Below are 18,898 nucleotides of genomic sequence, written 5' to 3' on the forward strand. Positions count from 1 at the left end.
TAAAGTATATAAATGTCCGATCACTATGTTGTACACCTGAAACTAATATAATATTGTATGTCAACTACACTTTAATAATTAAAAAGAGCTTTATATCCCCCCCCCCCCCCAAAAAAAAAAGACTAAGTGGTCAAACACTTTCAGATGTTCACGTGAAATTGGGATTCAAGGATGTCATTAGCGACCCAGCCAGAGCAGCGCTGGAAGCATGGTGGAGATAGATGCCAGCCTGCCACTAAGTGATGAAAATGAGGAAGGGGAGCGGATGAGGTCTGGGACCGTGCCAGTCATTGTGACAGCTCTCTCACCAGCACCTTGGATAATCCCTAACACAGCGTGCTCTATAAAAATTGTAATAATTTTATGATGGGAATGAGAGGTTCCAGTAGTAGCCAAATCTGCTCACAGGATCCAGAAAAGAGAGATGCTGTAGTTGTTTTACTTTTAGTTGTGAAACAGTGGAACGTATGAATTCACTAAAGAGGAAAGAGCCAGTGCAGAGAGAGAGCTTTAGCGTACAGGAGCAAGAAGATATAGGATGGAACCAAATTCCTAACGAAAGTGAGAGGGGTGGGATCCAGAGCATGGGTAGAGGGATTGAGGTGAACAAGAAGGGAGGCCTGGGTACAGGATTTGTGAGGATGAATTCACAAAGTTATCAAGAACTTGACGGCGTCACAGGCGACAGTTTCTATTTTATCTGCAAAATAGGACTCTAATGTCACATGTGAAGAATTAAGCAGGAGAGATAGGCTAAGGAGCCAGAGAATATGGATGCTTTGGCCCAACTGCTGAAAGAAATGGAAGGCGTTGCTGACCAGGGACGTGAACCCTATCTTTGGCTGAATGAAGAAATGGGCAGGGTCTCCAGCTCTGGCCTTGCCCAGAATCCCATCTCTAAGGATGGAGCTCTTAGACCCACCTCTGTGATGCTCTAACTCCGCCCCTACTTTAACTGGGTTTTTTTTCCTATGGGCTTTTCCCTTTGATCCAGACTCTGGTTTTTCCCCATTTGCAACAAAGAGAAAATATAGTGGCAGATTTCCCAATTCAAATAGAATGAAGCTCTTTAAAAGAAAATGTGTTAGAATTGTTGGTTACATAGAAAAATGCAACAGCAAAGCAGTTCAGTGGCATCCTATCATTATTTCCTTTTCTTCCAGGAGTCGTCTATGCAACTGCATACTGGATGCCCACTGAAAAGACAGTACATGTCAAAAACGTACTGGACAAGAACGGGGATGCCTATGGCTTTTACAATAACTCTATGAACACCACAGGCTGGGGCATCCTGGAGATCAAGGCGGGGTATGGGTCACAGGCCCTGAGCAATGAGGTCATCATGTTTGTGGCCGGCTATCTGGAGGGTTACCTCACTGCCCCGTAAGTACCCCAGTCATGGTGGAGAAATATCAGGCAACCTCTGTCTCTTTCTTTGTTCAGCAATGGCCCTGGTCTTCCTGGAATTGTACATTTGTAGCTGAGCTTCTTCTCATAGGATAGAAACATTATCAGAATTACATTTGTACTTATAACCAATACCTGCCTAGAAGGAACAAAACCCCCAATTGTGGCACTATTCAATTCTCATGGCTCTCACCTTTTAAAATTTTTCCTTCTCCTGAAACTATTTTAAGAGTCAGCTAAGCCGTTTCATCCTACGAGTCATTTATGGTCTGGTAGAAAGCAAAGGACAGGTGGAGTGATTCTTTGAGAACCACAAAACTGCGAAGATTAATTAAAAATGTCAGAGCATTTATTTTCAGCAGTCTTAAAACAATACTTTCAAGTAGGTAAAGAGATTTTTAGATTTAAATTTTAATGTCTAATACAAATATTCCTTCCAGTTCCATTGTGGCTTGATTCTTGTGTCCTTGCCTTGTCTAATAAAAATAACAAAAATGTAGTTAATGATAATGCAATCAGGACCCATTCTTTTTAGAGAAAAGCTCTTTAAGGTAAAGAAAGTTGCAATCCATTTAATCAAGCCTCATCCTTCCTTTGATATAAAATGTCATGATGAATTGTCTTTCTTTCTTTTTTTCTTTGTGACCTAGATTGTCGAGTGCAGTTTAACCAAACTGTTTCTCATTGTTATTGCCTTAGTCATAGTAAGTACAGTACAGATCTTAATCTGTTTCTGCATTCTGAAGATAATATCAGATGTTGAATGACTAATTATTGGGTTCTGGCTGGGTTTTTTTTACATTTTTTTAATTTAAACTAGAAATTCCTGTTTTTATTTTTATACCAAATTTTACAAGTCTCTTTCATATAGTACACTCTTCAGAGATGTATAAAACTCTATAAATGGAATAAGGTTTTAAGAACATGTCTACAACTGTATTGTACATGTAAACATCTGAACTTTTCATCTTGCACTCAAAATGTTTATCCACTTTTGTATCCACTCATTTGATTGTATTATTTAAATTGAGTTGCAAATTTGGAGAAATAATTTGGACTGAGGTTGTGTGACTATAAGTAAATATATTAGATGAAATATTGCTCAAACTCCTAGACCCAATCTCAGATGTTATCTTCTTGAGGAAGCTTTTTCTGATTCCATTCCCACTGAATTGGAGCTCCATCTCTCCCTTGCACCATCTGTTAGTGCCTTGAGGATGGAGTCTTTTATCTTATTCATCTTTGTATACCCCAGACCCTTGGCACAGTGCTTTTGCCCCCAGCAGTTACTTAATTACATGCTTATTAGGTTTAATTGAATCTTGTGGTTGTTCCAGTTTTATTAGAGATGAAGCAGAATGTGAGGTACATATTTCCATGCAATGCACTGTCTGGCAACCTTGGCCCAGTGGAGCTTCTTCCTTTGTTTTTAACTCTATGGAGTGGCTCCCTAAGAGCTGCGAATTCAGAGTCCCTGATGTTTCACTAATGATGTTAAAGCTTCTAAATAGTCATGGGTTGATTTTTAATAAAATGAGTCATGAAACCTTTCTGGAAAGAATGGTGATGAGGGTGTGGGGACCTGGTCTGCTCTAGTTTTTAATAAAGTGGCTGACTCTTGTGTTGCTGAAGCAGCTGCTGAAATATGACCTCCTCCGGAATTACCCAGTTAGAGTGAGTCAATTCAGTGCAACAAACACTTGCTGCACTACAGGTGCCAAGCTCTGGTGACAGGGAGAAAGGTAGTGGGGAGTGGTAGTTCCTGAGTACATTCTTCAAAGAGGACTCATTTTAAATTAATATGTTGACACAATGGTTACTAAAACTATGATGAAAAGATGTTATAGCAAGATTATGGCACAAGTAGAGAAAGTAGTCAAAGGTGGTACCTTTTTTGGCTTAGGCCTACTGCCAAGAAATATCTCAAGAATCTCCTCCACACCCCCCAACTTGCCCCTTTTGATGTTAGAATCTGAATATGCCTCCAGATCAAGGTTATGGGCAAAGCAAAGATAAGTGAGACACAATCTCACCCTCAAAAATATCAAATGACCCATCAACTTATAATTACCTGGATGATGATGATGATGATACTTTCATAGCAATTGTATAGCATTTAAAATGTACCAGACACTGTTCAAAGCAGTTTACATATGTTAAATTATTTAATTCACAACAATACTATGAGGTATGTACCACTATTATCCCCATATTATTGATGTGAAATAGGCACAGGGAAGTTAAGTAACTAGTTGAAAGTCACAAAACTAGTAAGCAGGAGCCAGGATTGGAAACCAAGCTATCTAGCTTCCGAGTTTACTCGGGCGCGCGCTCTCTCTCTCTCTCTCTCTCTCTCTCTCTCTCTCTCTCTCTCTCTCTCTCTCTCTCTCTCTCAAATGGATTAATCACTGTGGGAAATACTAAAGGAGTCCAACATGGTATCTGACCTCAAAAGTCAAAACAGTTGAGGTCTGAAGTCAAAACAAGTAGAAAACGGTAGGAGACAGCAGATGACAAGTGCTAAGTGATGGGGGTATTACATAATGCAAAGAGATTCAGGACAAGGTGTGTGTCTTCATGATTCTCACATATGAATGCATGTGACAGATGTAAAGGTGAACCAAGTTTTGGCCTGCTCAGGAGGAAATTTACCGATTTTATGCACCACAGGAGCTGAAACTAAATCTATCACATCCATGACATGGACACTAGTGTTGGCTCTGTTTGATAAGAATTCGGAAATGTGGAGAAATTAGCAATCTTGCTTGTGGTCGTACAACCTACAAGTAGTAGAGTCAAGCTTTCCTCAGTATTCGATGCCTGTACTTTTAACTGTTACAATTTACTGTCAGCACACAAAAATGTAGGATCCTGGGCCCAGGGATCAGAGAAGGGCCTCAACCTGAGAAGCCTGCAACTGACTGTATTCCTCAGGGCCCCTGAATGGAGTAGGGTCATTTGAGGCCTCCACTTCGGATCTCAAGGTAGAAGTTTCTCTTCCCCTGCTCTAAATGTCAGAATTGAAAAATCTAGTCTCCATCAAAGAAAGAAAACATTTCAATAATTCTAGTCCAGTTACCTCCCATGTCTCCATCTGTCTTGTCTACTATTATGAGGACATCCTCAGGGACCACCCACAAGTCAAGATTAGTGTTTCCTTGTTTCAGGGTTTCTCAACCTTGGCACTATTGACATTTTGGGTTGAAGTCTTCTTTGTTGTGGGGCTGTCCTGTGTATTGTAAGATGTTTAGCAGCACCCCTGACCTTTACCCACTAGATGCCAGTTGCACCTTATCCCTTAGTGTGACAACCCAAAATGTCTCCAGACATTGCCAAATGCCCCTGGAGGGAAACATCACTCCAGTTGAGGAATACTGCCCTATTTTGAAATACACTGAAAAATTGAGGGGATCTGGAATTCTGGATGGATCTAGGCAGGGTTCAGTGATGGAGACTGGGTAAAAAGTATCAATTTATTGTTTCCTTACCTGAGTGAGCTTTGTTAAGTCAATAGCCCACAAATTATTTTTTTCCAAGAAATAGAAATTTATTTTCATATACATCATTTTAATTTTAAGAGCCCATCTATCCCGATGGTTAGAAAATTTACCATAGTCATTCCTATAGAAACAAAATATCATTTCAGCTAAGTAAATTCAGAATGTTCCACTTTTTTCCTAGAATGGATCTGTGTTACTGAGGCTGCTTGGAGGGAGGGGAGATGTTTAATCAGTGGTTGTCCTGTGTCTTTCTCTGGCATTCACCAATGTGTAACAATTTCATTGAGTCTTGGCTTGGGTGTAGCCCCGTCTGACATCTGATGAACCTACCATGGTCTCCAGCTGTATAATCAGTGCTACCTGAGATCGCAATATTCACTGCAAATGTTAAGTCCTCTGCCCCCATGAGCTCCTAGTATCCACTTATTTCACCCCAGGCTGCACAAGAAAACATTTGGCTCATGAACCCACATTCCAGGCAGCCATCTCTACCTCCCTACACAGTCTTAGAATGAGAAACTATAGGGTTGTTGTCTCCCTGAGCTACTAAATCAAGTCATTAAACTCACCTGTAGCTTCTGCATTTCATTCCTCTGAAGTGTGAAGCCAGGGCAGAGAGTCCTGTCTTGTCACCCACATACCTATCTATTGCTACTCTCTTCGTCAGTTTTAGAGTGGTGAAAAGGGAAAAGTGACCAACTTGATAGTAGAATAGATGTGGCAGCATGAAAGATATATAAACAAAAGTTAAATGCGATCATTCAATTTTTTTAAAAATTTGCAAATCATTTGAAGGAGAAACTCTCATGAAGTGAAGTTTATTGAATTCAAGGACCATAAATTAAGAGTTCAAAGGATTTTCTTGTTGTTTATCTAACTGGCAATAAAAACTATTCTCATTTTATCAGTTTCTATTCTGGAAACTACATTAAGTTCTCACTTAACATTGTCTTGCAACTGCAGTGAAATGACTTATAAAGAAACCAGTTTGACCAAAGGTTAACTGATATAAACAGGAGGTAAGTTCCTACTGCATCTCATCAATATCATAACAAAATGACGTTAAAGGAAATGACGTTATTCGACGACCTGCTGTACGACATAAAGGATATCTAAAGTTCCAAAGTACAGGGAGCCAAATTCCCAATTTTGGAATCTGAGTCACTTCATGCTTACAATGCTGACCTCCTTATAAGCATCAAATGAAAATCAGAACTAGGACTTTAGGCAAACTTAGAGAGTGGAAGGGGGTTCACAATTTGACTGATTTTGCTCCAAGCTTACAGCAAATAATAGATATAGAAATATATAGAAAGAGAGCATCATAATAATATAGTTGGGCTCCCAAACAAGATGAAATATCTCTTTAACACAAAATGGAACAGAAAACAAAGTGATGGAGAATGGATATGCTGGGCTCTTGGCCTGAAGCAGGCGAAGGTCTCAGTGCTCTGGGTGAGCCGAGTCAAGGCTGCTTTTGACTGTAAACTAGGCAGCCACAGAATAACCTCTGTTGATGGGCATCCTAGCCTACAGATTTATACGAAACCATGAGTTTGGGGAAGGGGGGTAGGGCCAGCAACCAAGAATCAAATCATCCACGTGCTGGTCCAATTACACATATAGCTACAACATTCCATAGGAAAGAAGTCCCCAAAAGCTACTTTAAGACCTACTTCTCAGCGAGTCTGATGGAAGCAATTAGAGGAAAATGAGAGGAGAGAGAGAAATAAATAAATGAAAATGCCTATACACCAAAATTCCAAAATACACAATAGAATGCTAAGAAAAATAGTCAACAAAATCAATAATAATATCATGAATATACTCCAGATTGATTTTATGGAATGGTTTAACAAAGACTAAACATGCTTATGGTACTCTAAGTATAAAAGAAGGAAAACTTGAAGAATTTAAGTAACAAAAAGGAAGAAATAAGAAGACATGCAGATATTTAAAAAGAATCTGTTTTTGAATGTTAGAAATAAAAATTATGGAATGTAATTCTTAAAAATATCAGTAAATGGGCAAACCCTGGACTAGACACAGAGAAAATATTCTGAATCTGAAATTAGTATTGAGTGATTTACAAAATATGCTGCCCAAAGAGACAAATGAGTAAAAATAATGAGAGCTGTTAATAGAGGAGTTTGAGAAACCCAATGTATGTCTATTAGGAGTTTCAGAAAAAGAAGCTGAAGGGAATTGGAGATAAGCAATAGTTGACAAGGTAATAGTTGAAAATGTCAAAATTGAAAAAGACCTGAGTCCTTAGTTGGAAGACACAGTCTATCAAATTGTTACAAGATAATGGGTGAAACTATAGAAAATTGAGGATAAAGAGAATAATCTTAAAAGCTATCAGAAAGCAAAGATATTGACTACCAAGGGGTCTCAGCTAGACTGACAGCATACTTCTCATCAGCAGCAGTAGAGCCAGAAGACAGGAAGGTAATACATTAAAAGTACTGAGGAAAAGTAACTAGAATTTTATAACCATTTAAATCACCCAAGAGCAAGGGCAAGAAAGGACATTTTCAGATTATACAAATAAAAATCTTTCAGGCTGGCCCGGTGGCTCAAGCAGTTGGAGCTCTGTGCTCCTAACTCCGAAGGCCGCGGGTTCGATTTCCACATGGGCCAGTGGGCTCTCTACCACAAGGTTGCTGGTTTGATTCTTCGACTCCGCAAGGGATGGTGGGCTGCGCCCCCTGCAACTAGCAATGGCAACTGGACCTGGAGCTGAGCTGCGTCCTCCACAACTAAGACTGAAACGACAACTACTTGAAGCTGAACGGCACCCTCCACAACTAAGATTAAAGGGACAACAACTTGACTTGGAAAAAAAGTCCTGGACATACACACTGTTCCCCAATATAAAGCCCTGAAAAAAAAAATGTTTCACCGCCCACAGATGTGCATTAAACAAAGAAGTTAATAAAATTTGATTGTGAAATTAAAAAAAAAATTAATAGAATTTTTAAAAAATTTTATTAAATTTATTGGGATGACATTGGTTAGTAAAATTCTATAGGTTTCAAGTGTATATTTCTATAATATATCATCTATATATCACATTTTGTGTTCACCATCCAAAGTTAGTTCTCATTTGTATATATTTGTTCTATATATATATAGAAATATATATATATATATATATATATATATATATATATATATATATATATATATATATATATCTGGTGGATTCTATATATATATTAGGTCTCCTTCATCATATATTTAACCACTTTTACCCTCTTCTACCATCTCCCCTCCCCCCTTACCTTCTGGTAACCACTAAACTGTTGTCTGTGTCTATGACTTTTTGTTTGTTTATTTTTCTTGTTCGTTTGTTGCTTTCAGTTTTATAACCCACATATGAATGAAGTCATATGGTTCTCAACTTTTTCTGTTTTCCTGTTTTTCTTTCTTTTTTTTAATTAAAGTTTATTGGGGTGACAATTGTTAGCAAAGTTACATAGATTTCAGGTGTACAATTCTGTATTACATCATCTATAAATTCCATTGTGTGTTCACCACCCAGAGTCAGTTCTCCTTCCATCACCATATATTTGAACCCCCTTACCCTCATATCCCACCCTCTCACCCCCTTACCTTCTGGTAACCACTAAACTATTGTCTGTGTCTATGAGTTTTTGTTTCTCATTTGTTTGTCTTGTTTTTGGTTTATATACCACATATCAGTGAAATCATATGGTTCTCTGCTTTTTTGTTCTGACTTATTTTGCTTATCATTATATTCTCAAGATCCATCCATGTTGTCACAAATGGTCCTATATCATCTTTTCTTACTGCCGAATAGTATTCCATTGTGTATATATACCACAACTTCTTTATCCATTCATCTATCAAACAACGTTTTGGTTGTTTCCATGTCTTGGCCACTGTAAATAAAGCTGCAATGAACATTGGAGCACACGTGTCATTATGGATAAATGTTTTCAGATTTTTTGGGTAGATAGCCAGGAGAGGGATTGCTGGGTAATACGGCAATTCTATTTTTAATTTTTTGAGGAACCTCCACACTGCCTTCCATAGCGGCTTCACCAGTCTGCATTCCCACCAACAGTGTATGAGGGTTCTTTTTTCTCCACAGCCTCTCCAACACTTGTTACTATTTGTCTTGTTGATGATAGCCATTCTGACTGGGGTGAGGTGATATCTCATTGTGGTTTTTATTTGCATTTCTCTGATTGTTAGTGATGTTGAGCATTTTTTCATATGTCTATTTGCCATTTGTATGTCCTCTTTGGAGAATCATCTCTTCAGGTCCTCTGCCCATTTTTCAATTGGGTTGTTTGTTTTTTTATTGTTGAGTTGTATGAGTTCCTTCTATATTTTGGATATTAGCCCCTTATCGGAGGCACTGTTTGCAAAAATCTTCTCCCATTCAGTTGGTTGCCTCTTTATTTTGTCAATGGTTTCTTCTGCTGTGCAGAAACTTTTAAGTTTGATATAGTCCTATTTATTTATTTTAGCTTTTACTTCCCTTGCCTTTGGAGTCAAATTCATGAAATGCTCTTTGAACTCAAGTTCCATAAGTTTAGTACCTACGTTTTCTTCCATGCAGTTTATTGTGTCAGGTCTTATGCTAAGTCTTTGATCCATTTTGAATTAATTTTGGTACATGGTGACAGATAGCAGTCCAGTTTCATTCTTTTGCACGTGGCTATCCAATTCTCCCAGCACCATTTATTGAATAGGCTGTCTTTTCTCCATTGTATGTTTTTTGCTTCTTTGTCAAAATTATCTGTCCATATTTATGTAGTTTTATTTCTGAGTTCTCAATTCTATTCCGTTGGTCTACGTCTGTTTTTCTGCCAATACCATGCTGTTTTGATTATTGTGGCCCTGTAGTACAAGCTAAAGTCAGGGAATGTGATACCTCCAGCATTGTTCTTTTTTCTTAAGATTGCTTTGGCTATTTGGGGTCTTTTGTGGTTCCAAACAAACCTGATGATTTTTTGTTCTTTTTTTTTTTTTTAAATGCCATTGGGATTTTGATGGGGATTGCATTAAATCTGTATATTGCTTTGGGTAATATGGCCATTTTAACTATGTTGATTCTTCCAACCCATGAGCACAGAATATGTTTTCATTTCTTTGTGTCTTCTTCAATTTCTCTTTAAAATGTCTTGTAATTTTCAGCATATAGGTCTTTCACATCCTTGGTTAAGTTTATTCCTAGGTATTTTATTCTTTTTGTTGTAATTGCAAAATGATTTTTTTTTCTTTTTCTGAGATTTCATTGTTAGTGTATAGGAATGCAATGGACTTTTGTACGTTGATTTTGTAACAGGCCACGTTACTGTATTCCTTGATTGTTTCTAACAGCTTTTTGGTGGAGTCTTTACGGTTTTCTATATACAGCATCATGTCAACTGCAGAGTTACAATTTAACTTCTTCATTCCCAATTTGGATGCCTTTTATTTCTTTCTCTTGCCTGATTGCTCTGGCAAGGACTTCCAACACTATGTTGAAAAGCAGAGGTGATAGGGGACAGCCCTGTCGTGTTCCTGAACGTAGAGCAAAGGGCTTCAGTTTTTCACCATTAATTATGAGATTAGCTGAGGGTTTGTCATATATGGCTTTTATTATGTTAAGGTATTTTCCTTCTATACCTATTTTATTAAGTGTTTTAATCATAAATGGATGTTGTATCTTGTCAAATGCTTTTTCTGCATCAATTGATATAATCATATGATTTTTGTCCTTTATTTTGTTTATGTGATGTATCACATTGATGGATTTGCATATGTTGAACCATCCTTGTGCCCCGGGGATGAACCCCACTTGGTCGTGATGAATAATCTTTTTAATGCATTGTTGTATTCGATTTGCTAGAATTTTGTTTAGGATTTTTGCATCTGTATTCATCAGAGATATTGGTCTGTAGTTTTCTTTTTTGTGTTGTCCTTACCAGGTTTTGGTATCAGGGTAATGTTGGCCTCATAAAATGAGTTAGGGAGTACTGTCTCTTCTTCAATTTTTTGGAAGAGTTTGAGAAGGTTTGGTATTAGATCCTCTTTGAAGGTTTGGTGAAATTCACTAGTGAAGCCATCTGGTCCCGGACTTTTGCTTTTGGGAAGGTTTTCGATGACTGATTCAATTTCGTTACTGGTGATCGGTCTGTTTAGATTTTCCAGTTCTTCATGGTTCAGCCTTGGAAGGCTATATGTTTCTAAGAACTTGTCCATTTCTTCTAGGTTATTGAATTTGGTGGCATATAGTCCTTCATAGTATTCTTGGATGATCCTTTGTATTTCTGTGGTGTCCGTGATAACTTCCCTTTTTCATTTCTGATTTTGTTAATTAGTGTCTTCTCTCTTTTTATCTTAGTGAGTCTAGCCAAGGGTTTGTCAATTTTGTTAATCTTTTCAAAGAACCAGCTCTTTGTCACATTAATTTTTTCTATTGTCTTTTTGTTCTCTATTTCATTTAGTTCTGCTCTGATTTTTGTTATTTCCTTTCTTCTGCTAACCTTAGGTTTCATTTGTTCTTCTTTTTCTAGTTCTTTAAGCTGTAACATGAGGTTATTTATTTGGGATTTGTCTTGTTTCTTGAGACAGGCCTGTAATGATATAAATTTCCCTCTTTAAACTGCTTTTGCTGCATCCCAAAAATTTTGGTAGGATGTATTTTCATTGTCATTTGTTTCTATGTATCTTTTGATCTCTCCTCTAATTTCTTCTTTGACCCAGTCGTTCTTTCAAAGTATGTTGTTTAATCTCCATGTATTTGTGTTTTCTCCTGCTTTCTTTTTGCAGTTGATATCCAATTTCAAAGCTTTGTGATCAGAGAATATGCTTGGTATGATTTCAATCTTAAATTTGCTGAGGTTAGTTTTATGTCCCAATATGTGGTCTATCCTTGAGAATGTTCCACGTACACTAGAAAAAAATATATAGTCTGATGTTTTAGGATGAAGTGCTCTATAAATGTCAATTATGTCCATTTCATCTAATGTGCCATTTAGGGCTGCTATTTCGTATTTATTTTCTGTTTGGATGATCTATCCATAGCTGTCAATGATGTATTTAGGTCCCCTAGTATAATTGTGTTTTGGTCAATTTGTCCCTTAAGTTCTGTTAGTAGTTGCTTGGTATATTTCGGTGCTCCCTGATTGGGGGCATACATATTGATGACTGTTATGTCTTCTTGTTGTATAGTCCCCTTTACCATTATGAAATGTCCATCTTTGTCTCTTGTTATCTTATCACCCTGAAGTCTGTTTCATCTGATATCATTATGGCTACACCTGATTTTCTCTGGGTACCATTTGCTTGGAGTGTCAATTTCTACCCTTTCACTTTGAGTCTATGCTTGTCCTTGTAGCTAAGATGTGTCTCTTGGAGACAGCATATGGTTGATCCAATCTGCTACTCTGTGCCTTTTTATTGGTGAGTTCAGTCCATTTACACTTAGGGTGATTATTGATATGTGAGGATTTCCTGTCATTCTATCTTTAGTTTTCTGGTAAGGCTGTGTCTCCATTGTTTCTTTGCCTTTTTGTTGTTGTCTATTATTTCTGTGTGGTGGTATTCTATGATGTTTCCCTCTATTTCTTCTTTTATTACAGTATATATTTCAGTTCTGGATTATTTTTGAGTGGTTACCATTAAGTTTATGTAAAAGAAAGATTGATATTTAGAGTATTACATTTTCTTCAGCATGCTTACTTTCTCCATTCCCATATTCTGGTTCAGACCTTTACTCTCCCTCTTTTTATGTTTTGGTTGCCACAAGTTGTCCCTGTTGATGGTGGTCAAATAGCCTCTTTTAGTATTTCTTGTTGTGCAGGTCGTGTATTAGAAAATTCCCTCAGCTTCTGTATGCCTGGGAAGGTCTTTATTCCTCCTTCATATCTAAAGGATATCTTTGCTGGGTATATTATTCTTGGCTCATAATTTCTCTCTTTTAATAGTTTGAATATTTGGTTCCACTCCCTCCTGGCTTGTAGAGTTTCTGCTGAGAAATCTGATGATAATCTAATGGGCTTTCCTTTGTAGGATACCGTCTTCTTTTCCCTGGCTGCCTTGAGGATTCTTTCTTTGTCGTTGATTTTAGACAGCTTCAATACAATGTGCCTTGGAGAAGGCCTGTTGGGATTGAGGTAATTAGGTGTTCTATTTGCTTCTTGGATTCGAGGATCCAGTTCTGTCCACAAGTTTGGGAAGTTCTCATCGACAATTTGTTTGAATATATTCTCTGTTCCTTCTGTCTTTCTTCTTCTTCTGATATGCCCATTATTTCTTATATTGCTCTTTCTGACGGAGTCAGAAAGTTCTTTTAGAGTTCTTTCATTTCTGATAAGTCTCGAGTCTCTTTCTTCTTCCATCTGTCATTTCCAGGTTTCTATCTTCGATGTCACTGATTCTTTATTCCATCTGGTCATATCTACTGCCTAAGCTGGTTATTTCGTTCTTCATTTCTTCTATTGAGTTCTTAATCTCCAGACTTTCTATTTGGTTCTTTTTTAAAATTTCAATTTCTTTGGTAAAATATTCATGTTGTTCTTTGATTGTGTTTCTGAGTTCATTAAACTGCCTTTCTATGTTTTCTTGCATCTCGTTGAGTTTTTTCAGAATTGCAATCTTGAATTCTCTGTCATTTAAGTCACATATTTCCATATCTTTAAGTTTATTTTCTGGAGACTTTTCACTTTCTTTCTGAGCTATCTTGTTGCCTTGGTTATTCCTGACAATTAATGATTTATAATTTCTCTTCCTAGACATCTACAGGAGTGGCTTCTGCAACAGGTTGATAGGAAGAGGTCTTTCTTTGTTTTCAGTACTTCTTGGTAGAATGTTTTATTTTTTCTCCGACTGCAGCCCTCTTTTTCTCTTTCACACTGTAGTGTTATGTTTTCTCTGCACTATTCCAGCTTCTCACACAATGGTGGGATTTCCTGGAAGGCGGGCTTCTCCTCTGTTAACAGTTCACATGGGTCATAGGGCGCAGTGTCCCTGTGGGGATGTGGAGAGTTTTTGAAGCTCCAAAGCACTTCCTGCACCAGATTCAGATCCCGGTGTGTTTCAGCAGTTCTGTTTACTCCTGTAGGGATCCGCCCAGATAGGTGGGAACAGGGCAGGGTGAGTTGTGAGAGGTGGCCCAGAACAATGGCAGTGACCATCACCACAGCCAGTCCTGCTTCCACAGCTCCCTCACCTTTGCCAGAACTATTTGGGCTGCGAATCTGTGTCTGTGGACCACAGTTCTCAGAACTGCAAATATTCTGTTCTTTTGATCTGACACTGCTACTGTTCTGCTTCTAGCACTGAGCAGGTGGGGGCAGGGTGAGTCTGGGAGGGTGGGGGGGGCGGCTAGTCTCAGTGCCTAAGGCTTCTGTTCTCTGCTCAGCAGTGAGGGCTTAAACTGCCGTTTTCAGCCTTCTTCCCTCAGTCTTTGCTCTGAGGTCTCTGCCGTGAGCGTTGGGTTCAGCCATTTTATATGCTGTCCCCTCAGCCCTGTGGGCCATAAACGGAGCCCTAGCAGTCCAAGTTCTTCCCTCTCCTGCAGCTGCGGTAGTTCCAGGATGCAGCGAGCTCGGAGTACTGAGCTAGTTCTGCGTCTTGCACCCTTACGGCTCTGTCTCCGCACTTCTCTCTTCCCTCCTTCCCTGCTCATGTGATTTGCCCACCTTTAGGTGAATTTAGTAGTGAGACTCTTAGTCTTGCCTGTCTGCTATGCAGGGAGTCCTTTGTGAAGTTATAGCTGTTTAACTTGTTGTAAATTCCACTGGAGATTTCCAGAAGCTCACCTTACACAGCCATTTTGATGACGTCACCCAGTTTTCCTGTTTTTCTGTTTCGCTTACTGTGATAATATCAAGTTCCATCTATGTTGTCACAAATGGCAGTATTTCATCTTTTCTTATGGCTGAGTAATATTCTATTGTAATATACCGTGTTTCCCTGAAAATAAGACCTAACCAGATAATAAGCCCTAGCATGATTTTTCAGGTTGACATCCCCTGAACATAAGCCCTAATGTGTCTTTTGGAACACGACTTAATATAAGACCTGGTCTTATTTTCGGGGAAACATGATATGTACCACATCTTCTTTATCCAATCATCTATCAAAGGATACATTGGTTATTCCTTGTCTTAGCCACTGTGAATAATGCTGCAATGAACATAGGGATACACGTATCTTTACAGATAAATGTTTTCAGATTTTTTGGGTAGATACCCAGAAGAGGGATTGTTGGGTCGTATGGTAATTCTATTCTTATTTTTTCTGAGGACCCTCCATACTGTTTTCCATTTTTTAAATTAAAAAAGTAAAACTAAATCTTTGAACAGTAACATGGTAGAGGATGTCAGTGGGCCATTAAAGCTTGCTAAAATATGCATTGTGTTTGAAGGAGAAGAGAAATATAAAATTCATTTAGACTTTTTATAAGACAATGAATAGTTATAAACGTTTTTTAAATGTTAATGATCACTGAAAGAATAGAATTACATTTTACAGCTTTTAAATCAGTAGAAGTGAAAAGGATTGCTAAAAGAGGAGATCTTAATAGTTCTCATCAAAAAAAGAAATGATAATTATGTGACTTGATAAAGGTGTTTAGCTAACACTACAGTGGTAATTATATTATAATATGTAAATGTATCAAATGAACATGTTTTACACCTTAAACTTATATAATGTTATATGTCAATTATATCTCAATAAAAAATGCTTCCTGTTAAGCATATCAGACACATTTAACTTTTTAAAAGTAAGTTTAAAATAAATAATCATAAATAGCCAATAATCTTGAGGGGATGGACAGTAAAATAATGAGAACCATTGAAAATCCACTAAATATTTGACAATTAAAAGGTCTGACCATACCAAGTGTTGGTGATGCTGTGGTACAAACAGAAATCTCACATGTAGCTGGTGGGCATGTCAATTGGTACAATGTCTGTGGGAACAGTTTGGCAATATCTAGTAACTACAGATATAAAGAATATTCACCCGAGCAATTCTTCTAGGATATTATGTATATCCTAGAAGAACATCCAAGTGTGTGAAAAAAGACATTTATAACAATATTTAAAGATGCATTAGGATAGTGGAAAAAAATATTGTCCATCATAGGTATGTATACATGAATTTTTATAGTATAGTCATGCCATGGAATACTATCAGCAGATGAAAAGAATAAATTTAGGCTGAAGATAACATAGATATTTCTTTTTTTTTAAAGTCATGTTTCAAGAAGTAAGTTAAAGTGATAGATAATATGATCTTATTTATACTTTGTTCTGAAACATGATATAGTACTGTGCATTATTTGTGGTTAGATATATATGTAGTGATGGTATAAAAACATGCATGAGAGTAATAAATCACTGATTCAAGCTTGTGGTTACCTCTAGGGAGAATCGAGAGTAATTAGGGTTGGGAAGGTGTACACAGGGGCTTGAACTGTATCTAATGTTTATTTCTTTTTGAAAATACATGCAGCAAACATGGCAAAATAGAGTGATTTAATAAAGTTGCATAATGGATACCTGGGTGTTTGTTACAGCCTATACATTGGAAACTTTTCCCAATTTTAAATTGTGTTTGATTTGTTAAAAAAAAAGTAGTAGGGAATATTTGCAGTAGGGGACATCCTAGTTAGCCAGTAAATTGGGTAATTGACTGTGTGGAGAAATCCAAGGAGAAAAATAGAAATGTAACAATTTTGATCTATCATTTCAGACACATGTATGACCACTTCGTAAACCTCTACCCACAGCTGATTAAGAAACCTTCCATCATGGATAAAGTGCAGGAATTTATAAAGTATGTATAACAGCTTTTCTCTTCTCACTGATATTGTGGCTACAGGGCCTGAATCTGTTGATTCAAACAGTGTTTTTCCTTCGCTGCTTGCTGTGCCTGTCTCTCAGGCAGAATGCTGGAGTTGTTCTTGTAGTGAGGTATAGCACCTTTTGGTAATAGCAAGAAAATGGGGGGCAGACAACAGGGCCTCTAGTTTGGGCTCTTTCAGAGGTCAGGTTGAATATCACATTATCAGTTGCTGACACAGCTAGAGGAAGACACCATCAGTGTAAGGAAGCCAAAATTAAGTCCCTGGATCGCTTCCACCTGGGGGCCCCTCTCCTTGCAGAGATCCCTCCTCCTTCTCTGTGAGGTGCTTCCTTTTCAAGGGTCTGGTGACTAATCCTAGCTGGGTGTTAGCTCGTATCTGAAGTCATAATTCTTAACATCCTCTGAGAATATTTCCATTTTAATAAAGTTTTCTGAAAATTAATAATTTTCAATATTGAGAAAATATGTTACATGTTTGCAGGATTATGGACTATGAGATTAATTTGGGGACACAAGGGCACTTAGTTTGGCTCTCCAAATTATGAAGGAAACGACCTCTTTATCGAATGTTAAAGTCCTCTGGAGCATCAGTTATGAACCAACGAGCTGAAGCCCATGAAGCAATGACATTGTATTCTAAAATTGATCTAGAGATAGCCTGAACAAATCAGAAATAGCTTTTAGTATACAGTTATGTCAGACAATCCCCTATGAAGTGCAGAGAACGAAAAGAGGAGAAAGAGAATGAAAGAACTCTGGAAAACACAACTTTTTTTTTTTGCTAAGCATTCTGGGACAGAGGCATTGAGGCAGTTATTAGCAACAACTAAAATAGAATGAACCATAAACTATGAAAATGATCTGAAAGAACTATAAACATATACAAACCATCCCATCTGCAAGAGATTTTATTTTTTCCTGTTATTTAACTTTACCTCTTCTACATAGAACAGTAAAGGTAATCAATATATCCTTACTGATTTAGTGAGACATTATGATTTGATATGAAATGCATTTGGATGGTATCCTTGACTTTCTTAGGTCTCAGTATCACAGGCAGGTAAACCCCACACCAGATAGAGCATGGAGGAAGCTATACAGGAAGAGGCAAGGGGAGAAATCAAAAATTATTTTGGATTTGCCCTGATAGCCTTCCAAAGTGATTAGGTTACGAGATCCAAAATTTAAATTCTGCTAGCATAATTATCTGAATATGTAGTCTCTAAATGCCTGGGTTTAATTTAGCTTTATATGAGCAACCTCTAGTACTAATCTAATTCCTCTTCCAGGAAGCAAGAAGAGTGGACACGGAATAACATCAAAAGTTACGATGATGACCCATTTTGGAGACATACAGGCTATGTTATGGCACAAATGGACGGGCTGTATGAAGGGGCAATGAAGAGGGCTCTATTAAGTGGGACAAAGGTAGGATTTTTAAGAAGCTACTCAGGATTTATTGAAAATCATCTTTAAAATTACATGACACTTTAGAAGCAGACTAGAAATTAGGACTGGAGTATAGATTTCTTGCACCCAAGGACTGTCTTATTTACTTATCATACTGCTAGCACTTGACTCACTCACTGTCTGACATGAAAATCAAGCTTACTTATTTCTGCATTTTCTCAATCTCTTTCATTCTACTAGGCTGTGGAATAGGTTAAAGAAACTGGTATGAATATATTAGCTATATAAGTAACCTAATAAGTGTTTTAGATGATATGGCCATTAAAGCAAAATATCTAAGTGTACAAATTCTATGCTTCCCATCTTCCACAACATACCTACACACACACATACACACACATACATACACACATACACACACATGCCATACATCATAAATTTTTTAAAGCTTTACTGAATCATTGAGGATTCAAAGGTACCTTTTAATAGACTTCCAAAAATTATGAAGATCTTGTTCCCTGGGATATATATACATTCACATACATATGCTGGACAAAATATACAAAAAGACAGTTCATAGAAAAGTGAAGCAAAAAATTCTTAATAATATGAGCTCAGCCCTGCTCATAAGATTTGAGATACAAATTAAAACCATACTGAGAAACACTTTGTCACTTATCAATTTGACAAAAATTCCAAAGTGTGAAAGCATAATCTGTTGACAAAGCTATGGGGAAAAA

General features: G+C 37.5%; 1 protein-coding gene across 1 annotated transcript in view; it reads left to right on the top strand.

Annotated features, from left to right (window-relative positions):
- Positions 1-18,898, top strand: part of PLBD1 (phospholipase B domain containing 1) — a 59,590-nt gene that overhangs the window by 11,262 nt on the left and 29,430 nt on the right. Inside the window, exons 2-4 of the mRNA XM_019744731.2 lie at positions 1,164-1,383; positions 16,635-16,718; positions 18,038-18,176. Coding sequence (XP_019600290.2) covers positions 1,164-1,383; positions 16,635-16,718; positions 18,038-18,176 — 443 coding nt within the window. The remainder of the gene's footprint in view (positions 1-1,163; positions 1,384-16,634; positions 16,719-18,037; positions 18,177-18,898) is intronic.

This window comes from Rhinolophus sinicus, linkage group LG02 (genome assembly GCF_036562045.2).
Source record: "Rhinolophus sinicus isolate RSC01 linkage group LG02, ASM3656204v1, whole genome shotgun sequence".
Classification (NCBI taxonomy): domain Eukaryota; kingdom Metazoa; phylum Chordata; class Mammalia; order Chiroptera; family Rhinolophidae; genus Rhinolophus; species Rhinolophus sinicus.